This window comes from Diabrotica virgifera, chromosome 5, assembly GCF_917563875.1.
Source record: "Diabrotica virgifera virgifera chromosome 5, PGI_DIABVI_V3a".
Lineage (NCBI taxonomy): Eukaryota > Metazoa > Arthropoda > Insecta > Coleoptera > Chrysomelidae > Diabrotica > Diabrotica virgifera.
In genome coordinates this window covers 38,709,701-38,724,852 of record NC_065447.1, presented here as the reverse complement: position 1 = coordinate 38,724,852, position 15,152 = coordinate 38,709,701, and the positions used below count along the sequence as shown (strand labels likewise).

General features: G+C 32.4%; 1 protein-coding gene across 1 annotated transcript in view; it reads right to left on the bottom strand.

Moving 5' to 3' along the window:
• Positions 1 to 14,021, bottom strand: part of LOC126885009 (protein giant-like) — a 120,413-nt gene extending 106,392 nt beyond the window's left edge. Inside the window, exon 1 of the mRNA XM_050651399.1 lies at positions 13,816 to 14,021. Within this exon, the coding sequence (XP_050507356.1) occupies positions 13,816 to 13,878 (63 nt within the window). The 5' untranslated portion in view covers positions 13,879 to 14,021. The remainder of the gene's footprint in view (positions 1 to 13,815) is intronic.
• Between the last annotated feature and the right edge of the window lie 1,131 nt (positions 14,022 to 15,152).

The window sequence follows — 15,152 nt, the reverse complement described above, 5'->3', positions numbered from 1 at the left end:
ATTGATCAAAAATCGATTAAAAACATGTACGTTTCTCACGAAAAATTAAAATTTTTGATCTTTAATAACTCAAAAAGTTTTGATTTATTTTAATAACTTTATATAACAAATTTTGCTTATAATCTGTCCCTCTATCGAAGTATTGGTTTTTGTTAAGAAAATAATTTTCATCCCCGAGAAGAGGTGGCATCCATCCCTAGGGTAAAAGCGCAAGTTGGCACCATGTCACATTTGTTCCTGGAGAAATCCTCTAACCACTCACCAATTTTCATAAAAATCGATGGAGGTTCAACGAAATCGGAGGTAATAGCTCATATCCACCTTCAGTGACTGCACTATATATATATAGCGTCATAAGTAACACAAAAGGCGAATTTTTCAATGAAGTGGGAACCAGGATGGTATTATTCGGTTTAAACTTACTAACGCAACGCTGTTTGAAAACTTTATAGATTATGAAATGGCCTTTGACAGAGTAAGGCATGATCAACTCATTTCATCATTCTTATTTCATCACAAAAATGTCTCAGAGTACAAAATGAAACTCGAATCCTATAAAATATCGGAACTATCCCAAACAAATAAACTAGATTCAATCATTTAGATCAAGATCAGGCTTTAAACTACCACCTAAATGTCAAAAATTTGTCAAACTGCTTATTTGAAGGTCTTCTTGTCATTTTAAAGAAAATTCTACCAAATTTTGTTCCCCGTACGATTTGAGTGCACAATTTTACGTTAAACACGGTTAAACGCAATTAGTCCAGAAAGCCACTGCGCATCCGCTAGGAAAAATATTCTAATTCGGATTTTTTGCACAATCTTACTCAAAAAGGACCCCTTTTAACAAATTTGCATGTTGCCAGGACCAAAAGTTGGTCAAAAATTTTTTACACGTTTTTTTTTTGTTTTTTTCCTAAGATTATTTTTTTTGCATGGAACAATTTTTTTTTAGGTTTTTTGGATCATTCCAAACGGAAAAGGTCTTTAGTGACTTTACTCTAAAAATGATAGTTTTTGACAAGCGATTAAAAATTAAAAAATTGCGAAATCGGCCATTTTTAACCCTCAAAAACAACTATGTGAAAAACTGAAAATTTGAATGTTGCCAAGGTAGGTAGATATTCTTTAAACATCGATTGATGAAATCCCGAAGAGTTTTTTGCAATAGAATATCAAAAACCCCTTTGTTTTTTAATTGCCAGTCAAGCGTGCGCGACACTATTTTCCACCGTTGCATGTGTGTATACAGTATGGTGCAAATGAAAGGAATAAATTCGTTATTTCGTAAACCGGTGTTAAGGAAAAATCCCAAAACAGGTCGGTTTTTATTTTTAAGTTATGATATTGTGGCATATATTAGTATACTAGTGACGTTATCCATCTGGGCGTGATGACGTAATCGATGATTTTTTAAATGTGAATACGGGTCGTGTGCTGGCTCATTTGAAAGATTCTTCAATTCTCTATTCAATAATATAAATATGTACATAATTATATATACAGGGTGTCCAAAAAATTTTTAATAAATTAAATCATATGGCAAATTGACAAAAAAAATTAAATTATTAGACACCCTGTATAAATAATTATGCAAATGTTTATATTACTGAATAGACAATTGAAGGACCTTTCAAATGAGCTAGCACACGACCCCTATTCTCATTTAAAAAAATCATCGATTGCGTCATCACGCCCAGATGAATGACGTCACTAGTATACCATATATGTCATAATATCATAACTTAAAAATAAAAATCGACCTGTTTCGGGATTTTTCCCTAAAGTCGCCGGTTTACGAAATAACCAATTTATTCCTTTCATTTGCACCATATTGTCGGTGGAAAATAGTGTCGCGCACGCTTGATTAGCTATTAAAAAACAAAGGAGTTTTGAATATTGTATTGCAAAAAACTCTTCGGGATTTCATCAATCGATGTTTAAAGAATATCTACCTACCTTGGCAACATTCAAATTTTCAGTTTTTGACATAGTTTTTGAATGTTAAAAATGGCCGATTTCGCAATTTTTCAATTTTTAATCGCTTATATGTCAAAAACTATCAACTTTAGAGAAAAGTCACTACAGACCTTTTCTGTTTGGAATGATCCAAAAAACCGAAAGAAATTTTGTTCCATGCAAAAAAAATAATTTTAGGAAAAAAACAAAAAAAAAAACGTTTAAAATATTTTTGACCAACTTTTGGTCCTGGCAACATGCAAATTTAATAAAAGGGGTCCCTTTTGAGTAAGATTGTGCAAAAAATCCGAATTAGAATATTTTTCCTAGCGGATGCGCAGTGGCTTTCTGGACTAAATATAAATATGGATGATTGTAATGCTAAAGTGGGAAAGTACCTCTGTAGAGAAACAAAGAGAAGTATAATCAAATATTGGTTTGACGAAGAGTGTCAAGCGATAGCAAAGGAAAAGAAGAAGACAGACAATTAATAATAATAGAGATTTTAAAAAAATAAGAATAATTCGAGGCAAACTTCAAGTTCTGTTTAGAAAGAAAAAGAAATATCATAATAAGTTGAAACTAAAAGACAGAAAAATGTTCTAAAACAAAGAGGTGAAGTCGTTCTATCAACAAATTAAAAACATGAAAAAAGCTTACCAAAGATACTGTATACTAAAATCCCAATAAAGATGCACTAGAAATAAACAAATCAAGAGATGTTGAATGTTACCATAGGAGTACTCCCGAATCATGATTTACAATGTATAAACTTTGTGAATCATGATTTGGGATGTACAATGTATTTAAATTGTAAATCATGATTCGGGAGTGCTCCTAGTAACATTCAACGTCTTTTACTTTGTTAATATTATCTCTATTGTGATTTTAGTATAGTTATAGTTATATAAAAGGCAAAGACGGACATTTAAGTAGTGATCCGGTAGAAATAATGACGGAGTGTAAACAACATTTCGAAGAGTTATTGAATGGTGAGGTAGACCGCGAAGCAGTGGTCAACTGGGCAGTTGGAGAAGATAATAAGACGGAATGGGACGTTTCGATGCCGCCGGTTCATAGCCGGCCGTTTCGATGCCGCCGGTTCATCGCCAGTCCATTTAATCGCCGTCATATCTCGCATTTCCTAGAATTCCTAATTAATACTAAAAATAACTAATAATTGTAACTGTCGAAAATTCGGAAATACATCAGATAGCGATTAATTGACTGGCGATGAATCGGCCGGCATCGGCATCGAACTGGCGGCATCGAAACGGCGGCGATGAAACGTCCTAGACCCATAATAAGAGTAGAAAGGCAGCCTACAGAAGAGGAGGTGGCGACAGCAATACAAGCACTGAAAAATAACAGAAGTTCCGGGAAAAATTAAATACGTATAGAAATGATCAAGTGCGGTGATGATTGCAGAGACAGCAAATACAGGGTCCCCAGAAACTCTCCTAACAAACGAAGACAGGAGATTCCTTAGATAATTTTGAGACATTTTAACCCAATTCACCTAGTCCGAAAATGCTTCCTAAAGGAGCTACAGCTCTTCAAAGATGGAGTATTCTATTGTCTTTAAAGATGGAGTATGGAATTGCTAGTTCCTGTCAGAGGCGTCCGTTTTATTTCATGACGGTTATTTTATTACATAACTTTTTGTCTTTAACTTTTAATTATTTTTGACACTGGATTATTAAATTGTGAGATATTATAGTATAAAAGGTACTTTTGCTTTATGTCTGTAGGAGACAACGTTTTCTAGAAAAATCCATTTGAAAAATTTTCGTTTTTTGAATTTGAAAAAAATTTTCAAAAATTAAAATTTAGAAAAACAAAAACTGGTGTGGTTATTTATGTTCCAGTGAGAAATCGATTTCCTTTATTTATATTTTATTTCGTTATTTGTCTTCAACTTTAAAGCATTTTTGACTCTTAATTATTAAATTATGAGGTGTTCTAGTACTAAAAGTTACTCTTGCTTTAGTCAGTAAAGTAAAATAATTACACCGTTTTTTTAAATTATTTCAAATTCAAAAAAACGAAAACATTTTAAATTGATTTTTCTAGAAATCGGTGCATCGTACCGACTTAAAGCAGGATTACCTTTTAAAAATGCTTAAACGTCAAAGACAGAGACGTGTGCAATAAAATAAGCGTACCCTAATATAGGTTTGTTCGTAGAACGATCAGCAACCGTTGCCAACCGTCAGACGCAAGCGCGTTCGTAGTCTACGAACTCAAACTGTTAACTGCGCAGCGCTAACTGTTAACTGCGCATGCGTCTGATGGTTGGCAACGGTTGCTGATCGATTGGATCGTACTACGAACAAACCTATAATAAACCTAGTAATACCCAAAACGGACGCCTATAACCGGTACCAGAAATTCGCAATTGATGGAATCGATTTATCTCTCGAAGATAAATATAGGCGTACCAGTTTTCGTAATTAGAAGCGTTCTGTAGATATTAAAAAAAAAACTAATTACAAGGCGCCATCTTCTAAGAGCTCTAGCTACCTTACGAAGCATTTTCGGGCTATTCGGTGAATTGGGTTCAATTGTCTTAAAATTATCTGAGGAATCTCCGGTCTTCGTTTGTTAGAAGAGTTTCTGGACACAATATATACAGAGTGAGTCTGTAATTTGGAATAAATTCAATATCTCAAATACTAATTGTTTTTTTGAAAATTACTCAGACCCGTCGATTAGTATTTCAAATTTTACTTTTTGACATACAATAATAATTTATACAGTTTGTCCCGATTTAGAGATATGACGTCATCGTTGATTTTCTTAAATGGCAACACTGTCATATTGATAGCTGTCTTGATAGGGCGTGTAAAGTTATACATAACTGCAAAATATCAAATTTTTATTCCCTACCATTTACAAGATAATAAAAAATAACAAGGTTATGTCTGTGATTTGGAATAAATTCAATAATTCGAATACTAATTGTTTTTTTGAAAAATGCTTAGACCCGTCGATTAGTATTTCAAATTGTCATTTTTGACATACAGTAATAATGTATACAGGATGTTCCAATTTAGAGATATGACGTCATCGTTGATTTTCTTAAATAACAACACTGTCATTTTGATAGCTATCTTGATAGTGTGAAAAGTTATACATAACTGCAAAATTTCAAATTTTTATTCCCTACCATTTAAAAGATAATAAAACATACAAAGTTATGAAACACAAGTAATCAAATATTAATTGAATTTAATTATTTCAATTAAGCAAATGCTCATAATGTTTCCCATTGACTATTTGAAAATAATTGACGGCAACATTATGAGCATTTGCTAAATTGAAATAATTAAATTCAATTATTATTTTTTGATTACTTGTTTTTCATAACTTTGTTATTTTTTATTATCTTATAAGCGGTAGGGAATAAAAATTTCACATTTTTACACACCCTATCAAAATAGCTATCAAAATGACAGTGTTGCTATTTAAGAAAATCAACAATGACGTCATATCTCTAAATTGGGACACCCTGTATACATTATGGGATGTATTGGGATGTATGGGATGTATTATAGGGGTAGTACCTTTCTATCGGAACGGCCACATCGAGCGTCATGGACGGGAGATGGTTCTTGATAACTGGTCCCAATAAGACATCCAACTCTCATTAAAATTTATGGCTCCTCGTGCCACATCCCGGGCAACTGCATTGGCCTGCAGGCTAAACTAAGTAAGGGTAACCAGATAATATGGTGAAATCTACCGAATGATTGCCGGTATAAGCAATCCCACCACTTACTGGCCAACGGCTTCAGGCGGATGAGCTAGTATGTGGAAGGGCACTCTTTTGCCCTGAGATCTAGAAATCGGTCTCAAAGGCGGATGAACCAAGGATGGTCAACGGTGGAAGGATGCAGAAGGCAACGGGGAACCACTGCATTAAAGACTCATAGAGTACCCCTAGTTAAGTCATTACGGTGTACACCAAAAATAGTGGAAACTCTACTGATCATGGGAATCGGATACCAAGATCCGGTAGAGAGAGAAAAGCACAAGACTACAAGGCTCACTCGGTCGTAAACCTGCAAAATCCTTGTACAAAAATGCAGAAACCAACAACTTTAAGAGTTGCAACGTGGAATGTAAGAAGTTTGTTCTCTGCAGGAAAACTGAATAATGTTGAACAAGAAATGAATAGACTAAACATCGATGTTTTAGGAATCAGCGATACACAATGGCCAGGATCTGGGAAATGTTCAACACGAAATGATGGCGTATTTTATTACTCCGGAATCGACAACGACACCCATCGGTACGGAGTTGGAATCATCATTTCAAAGAAATGGAAAAATTATCTGATTACCTGTACTCCTTACTCAGAACGCTTAATATTAATACAAATTAAAGAAAGACATAACTTAATAAATCTTTTTCAAGTCTATGCACTAACAGCAGATAAAGATGACGATGAAATAGAATAGACTTAGAAGAAATGCTGAAAACAATAAAAAAGCAACACATTAACATAATAATGGGCGATCTTAATGCCAAGGTCGGTCAAGATAAGGTAGGAGAACACGTAGGAAACTATGGACTTGGAAACAGAAACGACAGAGGAGATCGATTGATTCAATTTTGCCAGAGCGAAGACTTCGTAATAACAAACACCCTTTTCAAATCACCTCCTCGGCGATTATATACATGGACATTTCCACAACATACCAAAGAAAAAATAGTGAGAAATCAAATAGACTACATTCTAATAGCAAGGAGGTATCGTAATGATGTTAAATGCGTACTAAGACGTACCCAGGAGCTGATAAAGGCTCAGATCATAACCCGTTAGCTACTGTGATAGAGGCGAGACCAAAAAAGATTAGGAGACCACACAGAAAGACACTAGATTTAGATAAACTTAGAAACAAAAATATACGACAAGAAACAGGAGAAGAAATAAATGAATACCTCAGTTCAGTGCAATAACAAATTAACGATACAGATAACGTTAACCAAAAATTAAAGTACATAAATACAGCTATACAAACAGCAGGAAAGAAACATCTGACAAAAACGACAACAAAGAACAAGGGGTGGATGACACAGGACATACTAGACTTGATGGAACAAAGAAGAAAGATGAAGAATTACCTAGACAAATACAAAGAAATAAACAAACACATAAAAGAGAGAATAAAAGAAGCCAAAGAGGCGTGGATTAAAGAACAGTGTGAAGAAATGGAAACCTATGAGAAAAAGTACGATGTGTTCAATATGCACAAACAAGTAAAAGAGATAACAGGAAGCATAAAGAAATGCCAAATAGGTAAACTTAAAGACAAAGATGGAAATCCTATTGTAGATCTAGAGAATAAAATAAAAAAATGGACAGAATACCTGAATGAATTATTTGAAGACGATAGAAACAACTTAACTCAGATAATCAATGCAACCGGGCCAGACATATTGAAAGAAGAAGTAGAATACGCAATAAGAAACGCTAAAAATGGAAAAGCAAACGGACCTGATGAAATCCCTACAGAACTGCTGAAGCTTTTGAATGATAAATCCGTAACCATAATATTGCATATATTCAATTCAATATACAGTACTGTATCTCCTTGATGAGTCACCTGCTTAAAATATTTCTTAGAGTCATCCACAACCGAATCTATCAAAAACTAGACATCGATATTAACGATACACAGATGGAATTCAGAAAAGCATTAAATACAAGGGGTGCTCTCTTTGCCTTGAACGTTCTAACACAGAGATGCCTAGATGTTAACCAAGAGGTACACGCCTGCTTTATAGACTTTGAAAAGGCCTTTGACAAAGTACGCCACAGTAAACTCAAAGAAATCCTGGAGAGTAAGAACATTGACACCAGAGACGTACAAATAATATTAAATCTGTACTGGAATCAGCGAGCTAATATAAAAATAGAAGACCAAACATCGGACGAAATAGAAATACGTAGAGGGGTACGACAGGGTTGTATATTGTCACCGCTCTTGTTTAATATCTACAGCGAACAAATATGCCAAGAAGCTCTCTCATATGCAAACGAAGGGATAATAGTCAATGGAGAAGTTATCAATAACATTCGATATGCTGACGATAATGTGATAATGACAAGAACAGCGGAAGATCTACAACATCTAGTTGAAAGTATGAATGAGATATGTAATAACTACGGCATAAGGATGAACGTCAAAAAAACCAAATATATGACATTCAGTAAGAATCCAATAAATGACACTAGTATCACAATAAACGGTACCCAACTTGAAAAAGTAAACTAAAAAAAATACTTGGGAACCCTTATCAATGAAACAGGTGACCAAAATCACGAGATAAAAAGACGTATTGAAATTGCCAGGTCTATTTTTATAAACAAAATTATTTTGTAATCGTGATATTAGTATTCATCTACGAACTAGAATGTTAAAATGCTATTTATTCAGTACTTTGCTCTACGGTGTTGAGTCATGAACTCTTAAACAGAGGAATATTAAAAATCTTGAAAGCTTTGAGATGTGGTGCTACCGCCGTATACTAAGAATAAGTTGGGTGGATAAAATTACAAATGAAGAAGTAATACGCAGAATAAATAACGAGCCAGAAGTTCTACTGAATATAAAAAAGAGAAAACTTGAATACTTAGGCCACCTGATGAGGGGACAAAAGTACACATTCCTACAAAATATAATGCAAGGAAAAATCCAAAGACGAAGAAATCCAGGCCGTAGAAGAATGTCCTGGATGAGAAATTTGAGAGAGTGGTTTGGCTGTACCACTAACGGATTGTTCAAAACAGCAGTAAATAAAATTAGAATCGCCCTAATGATATCCAATCTCCGACAGGAGAGCCACTCAAAGAAGAAGAAGTATACATTATTATTGTATGTCAAAAAGGACAATTTGAAATACTAATCGACGGGTCTGAGAATTTTTCAAAAAAACGATTAGTATTTGAGATATTGAATTTATTCCAAATTACAGACTCACTCTGTATATCAAATATCAACTAATATTACAAGTATGGGAAAATAAAATAATGCCAACTGATTGGTATGAAACGAAGCCTGTAAGTAAGTGTCCGCATAAAAAAGGAGACGAACTGAAGTGTGACAAATATAGGTATAGCCTTAGTAAAAGTAGATGCAAAATTTTGAGCAAGCATATTGAGAAATCGACTAAATTGCATCACGAAAAGAATCCTACAAGAGTATCAAGTCGGCTTTAGAAAAGATAGAAGACAAGTAGGAGGGAAGAACCAACAACGAATTAATGACTTCGTACAAAGAACCTACCACCAACAGATTCATCAAGTCGTAAAGGATAAGATGGTTGGGACATGTATCAAGAACAGAATACGTAAACTAGTTATGACCAGGAAACTAATCGGTCTGTTGTGCGCAGGGCCCCCGCAAGGCTGAGCGGCGCCCGCGTGCTGGATATATTTTGGCGCCCTTTAAATCTACCTATATCCAATTATGAAATAAATCTATAATTTTTTATTCTTTACTCCTTTTACAACAGAAATTGCAAGAATTCAATTTTTTTTGTAACTAATTTACTGATAATGGCAAAAAAACAAATAAAACTTTAATATGTATATTAGTTAAGGGCGTAGGCGTAAAATTTCGGGTCAATGTGTTTTAAATGCATTCATTTTTTTCGAATCCTGAGAAAACTAATATGTAAGAAATTTTGAAAAATTTTAACGCAGAATGATAGATTATATTATTACCGAGGGCCGAAGTCCCTTAGAATGACCAAAAAGTTCTTTTGAATGGGATATTTGAAATTAAAAATTACGCTAAATTTTCTTTTTTTTTTGACCCCTGTAATTTATTAAAATAAACATTATAGAAGTTTTCAAGGACTTTCGGCCCTCAGTAAAAATGCAATCTTTCATTCTGCGTATAAATTTTTCAAAAATTCTTACATACATATTAGCTTTCTCAGGATTCGAAAAGAATGAATGCATTTAAAACACATTGGCGCCAAATTTTGCGCCTACGCCTTTAAATCTAGAAATCGATATCTTAAAATTGAATTAAATGGGCGTTTTTCTAAATTTGACGGCAGCAAATTCGTTTATATCTTTTAAATCGATTCTATTGACGAGCTCTTGCTCGATGGTTAATATTACCAAACCTCATGTACCATGGTACAGCTCCAACAATGTTTAATTAAATTTAATTTTGAAAATGATCGCTCGCCAGAAGCAACAGACACCGGTAAAGTGAGGATGATTCTTCGTGAAACAGTGATATTTGGTAAAGATGAAGTTAGATTATTTTCAAATATATATTGAAGAATATAAGTGGATCTGATGAGTTGGGTAATTGAAGTACCTAATTATAAAGCTTTTATCTCGCTAAATAAATCAGTTGCATCAATCTTTACTTTTGCCTCCGTCTTTACTGGATCAGTTATTTTTTGTTGAAAAGCAAGACAATGTTTTAAAATATCATGGTCACTTAATGTAAAAATATCACTGAAAAAACCAAAAACATTATCATAATAAGACATCGTATCAAATCTACTATTCAATGAATTTGATCAATTATTCTAAAAAAAAATAATATATTAAACGCGGTTTTTGGATCTTGAAATGTTTTGTTTCTATGTTCATAATCGAAAAATTTTAGTTTATATTTTCGTTTCACGATATTTAACGAAGGAATACCTTGTTAATCAGCTGCCAATTTTCCCACTTGGGCAATTATTTCCTCAACAACATTTTCACATCTGTATTTTTTTGGCCATTGGCATGATAAAGTTGATTTCACATTCAGATTATAGTGTAATGTGTAGTGTGTGTGTTAAGTAAATGTCTTGTTATATAGTAAAGTCTTCATTGTCTTTACAAAGAGACGCTAATTGTATCCAAACGTCTCCCTTCACCGATCCCACAAGGATAGAAATTATTTCTATTAACTGATTTTTAATAAAGAAAAATTTGATAATCAGCTGGGATTCATAACTCACAACCCTTTGATCCAAAGGTCGGCTCTCTTACCATTGAGCCACACAGGGCCGGCGACAACGGGCCTGCAAGTGATGCTGAACTGCAGGCGGGCGCCCCTATTTGGTGGGCGTCAAAATGAGCTTTTCGCTGCTTGTATTATACAAAATACATACTAATTTTAAAAACCTAAGGGGAATTATGCTAGTTTTGCAGGCGGGCACCTTATACCTTAGCGCCGGGGACCACAGAAGGGGGAGACTGTAATTTTTAAAATGATCAACTAGATTCTTTAAATAGTTTTGACATACTTTAATGTCAATTATTGTATCATTTTGCTTATAATATTTATCTGGAATAAACATGATACCAAATAATCATTATGATCTCTATAAATAAATCTAAATGATTGGACATTTAATAGTAAAGCACTTGCTTTATGTCTACTTGCTATCAGAATTTCAAAAACGGTAGTTTATAAATAAATATAATGGTACATATTATTTTTATATTACTATCTATACCTTTTTATAGCATGCATTATTTATCAAATTGGGTGTTTCTATTAAATTATTAAAAAATCTATTTAACCCAAAACCCAAGCTTCCACCGTTAAAATTTATTTTTCAAAATTTGAATTCCTCGTCTCAAAAAAAACCCTAATGCCAAATTTTTATGAAATTATTTTATTTTCAAAAATCCACGAAAGTTTCAAATCTGGACAGAATATTACAACACAACAACTTTTGATATCTAAACAAATTTACGATTTACGGATAAGTACTGTAAAATAGGTATTCCCATATTATATAGTTTTAAAAAAATACAATAATATATAGTAGTAAATTATTAACACCAAATATAAAATAAGATCTTAATTATTTTTTCATTTATAAACAATTTTTTTTGTTTTTGAAATTTCTCGAAATGTTCGTTAAAAATGTAAAATTAAAATTGTATAAAAAATGAATATCTCGTTAAAATAAATATTTCTTATTTGCCAAACCTTCGGTTTGGCGTATTTCGTTTTCGGGCTGCGCCCGCGTGCGTCGCACGCGTTGCACGCCCGGTTACGGGGGCCCTGGTTGTGCGTATCAGCAAAATAGAAATATTGTACAAATATCAACGTTTGCACACTTACTATTTATAGGCCAGGGTAATAAGACAAAAATATACCCTGTTCGTGACACTTCAGCAGCCAGGTTACTGAAGCGCTTTTTCGACAGGTAATACCTATAGGAACAAATTATAACTATTTCGTGCGTAGGATCTGACGGCCATTTTTATTAATAAACAATTAACTGTCAAAAAATGGCATTTTCCCCTTTTTTTTCAAATCAACGGAAAACAGTAAAACATATGATTTTTTTATTACAAATATCTTCGAGATTATGGAAAAAGCTTTAAAATGACGTATTACAAAGTTTGATACACTCATTTATTGTTAATATAATTGCGAAAAAAGGTCGGAATTGCAAAAAAAAATATTTACTCAATAACTGTTGTAAAAAATTAGTGTACAGCTTTGAAATTTTTGTGAAATGAGGGTTCTTTGGTGCTTAATATGTGATAAAAATTTCAAAGCAATTACTTCAATTGTTTAAATTTTATTCAAATTGTTTATCCCGGAGAACATTTTTTTGCAATAACATAAGTCAGAAAAAAATGACCTTAGAACCATTCCACAGGTGTCAAATGAAAGAGCTTGAGCTACATTTTCAAAATGGTTTAAAAAAGTGTATATTTTAAATATGCATTTAAATGGTTTAATGGTTTAAAAATGCATTTATTAGTAATAAATAATTATGCAAAAGTATCGTCAATTTTTCTTTATAAACTTTTTGAATAACTTTTTCCAAAAAAATTAACTTTTTTACCCTGTTTTAAGTCCACAACTACCAAGTAATGTTATCTATATCATAATTGATAAAAAATTGTAATAAATAGGTATAATTTCTTATATAACAAAATAAAAAGTTTATAAGGAATGATTTACGATACTTTTACATAATTATTTATTACTAATAAATGAATTTTTTATTCACTTTTTTTAAACCAAGTTGAAAATATAGCTCATGCTCTTTCATTTGACACCTGTCGAATGGTTCTAACGTTATTTTCTTCTGACTTATGTTATTGCAAAAAAATGCTCTCTGGGATAAATAATTTGAATAAAATTTAAACAATTGAATGAATCGCTTTGAAATTTTTATCACATATTAAGCACCAAAGAACCCTTATTTGCCAAAAATTTCAAAGATGTGCACTAATTTTTACAACAGTTATTGCAAAAATATTTTTTTTGCCATTCCGACCTTTTTTCGCAATTATATTAACAATAAATGAGTATATCAAACTTTGTAAAACGTCATTTTAAAGCTTTTTCCATAATCTCGAAGATATTTGTACTAAAAAAACCATAAGTTTCCCTGTTTTCCATTGATTTGAAAAAAAAAGTGAAAAATGCCATTTTTTGACACTTAATTGTTTATAAATAAAAATGGCCGCCAGATCCTACGCAGGAAATAGTTACAATTTGCTCTTATAGGTATTAGCTGTCGAAAAAACGCTTCATTCAGTACCCTGGCTGTTCAAGTGCCATGGAAAAAACCTTATTACCCTGGACTATTAAAAAAAAAAACTAAAAAACTTGTTAAATTCGACCATTTTCTAATAATTTGATCTAGACTCTATTAGACTACATTTTTATTCATTGTGAAACTGGTATATTCTTCTGGGATGAAAATGTAATTTTAGTTTCTCAAAATAGTGACTAAACATATTCATTTAATTCCAGAATACCTACATGCACTTCAGAATATAACAGACAATAGTTTCAAAATTATGTGAACAGTATTTTTTCTAAAAATGATATTAATAATATTTATCAAACTTACCGAATAAAAATATTTCACCAGACCACCTGCCATCAAACTTTCTTGAGTAGTTCGATATTCCATAATCTACTTATTCAGTAGATAAACTAATTAAATATAATTTTTCCTATAAAATATTTCCTGTCAAAACTTAAAACAAGGTGTCCAAGGTAAAGACGTAATATCTTTCTTAGGCCAGCCATAAAAATACTCGGGTATTGTTGAAATTCTTATTTTATTTCGATCCTTTTTAAACAAAAAGTCGCAAAAACACGCTGTTTTTGGTTTTTTGTGACTACTTTTATATCAGTAGTTTGCAATAGAAAACAACAACTGTTTTATATACCAGTTGGATGTTACATTAACTGAATATATGGAAGTAAATATACAGGTTGTCCTTATAAAGCGAAGAATAAAAACACATGAATTAATTTAAATTTTTGTGAATGTAAATTGAAAATGGTTATTCATTTTTTATTTAAATTTTTTAATGTATCTGACATTTTTATTTAAAAAATTGATATTGTCTGTGCGCTTTGTATGCAGCGCCGGATAAAGGGGCGGGCGAGCCGGGCGGCCGCCCGAGGCGCCGAATTTTGGGGGGCGCCAAATTTTGAGGGACGCCAATATAAAAATAAAATATTTTTTACATTCATTATTTTTTTATAACTTTGGGTATTATTCATAAGGCATAATTGAATAAGTATTTTAATAATAATAAAAGATAAGTAATAATTAATCAAACTATTGCTACCCATATTCAGGTAAATTCTAAAATTCTAATTCTAAAAATTCTCTAATCAATGAAATGCAGCCTAAGAATGTTTATCACATTTTTATCACCCATTTAATATTAATGCAGACTAAAATGTTTTTTACGATCTAAAAAGTTTGTTCAGTTTTTAAAAGGACATTTTAGTCACGTAGCTCTCACTTATGGTAACAATATACAAACATACTAGTCCTGTCGCCAGGGGGGGTACAACGGCCTCCTTAATTCAGATGGACTTACCCAAGTTTTTTTTATATATTTTGACCCGCAGAATACGAATTTTTTGGGTAACAGTTGATCCGGATGTCGATAAGATTGTTATAGACAAAGAACTTGAGGAATTACATAACAGCGATTTCTCGCAAAACAAAACATCTTTTTGTATTTTTTGGGTCATTTTAAGCAAAAAATATTCCTACAAGTTTTTTCGTAGAATGCATAGTTTTCGAGATAACCGTGGTTGAACTTTCAAAAAATCGAAAAATTGTAATTTTTGAACCCTAATAACTTTTGATTAAAAAATAAAGTAGCAATTCTGCTTACCGCATTTGAAAGTTTAAGTCAAATTATATCGGTTTTGATTATT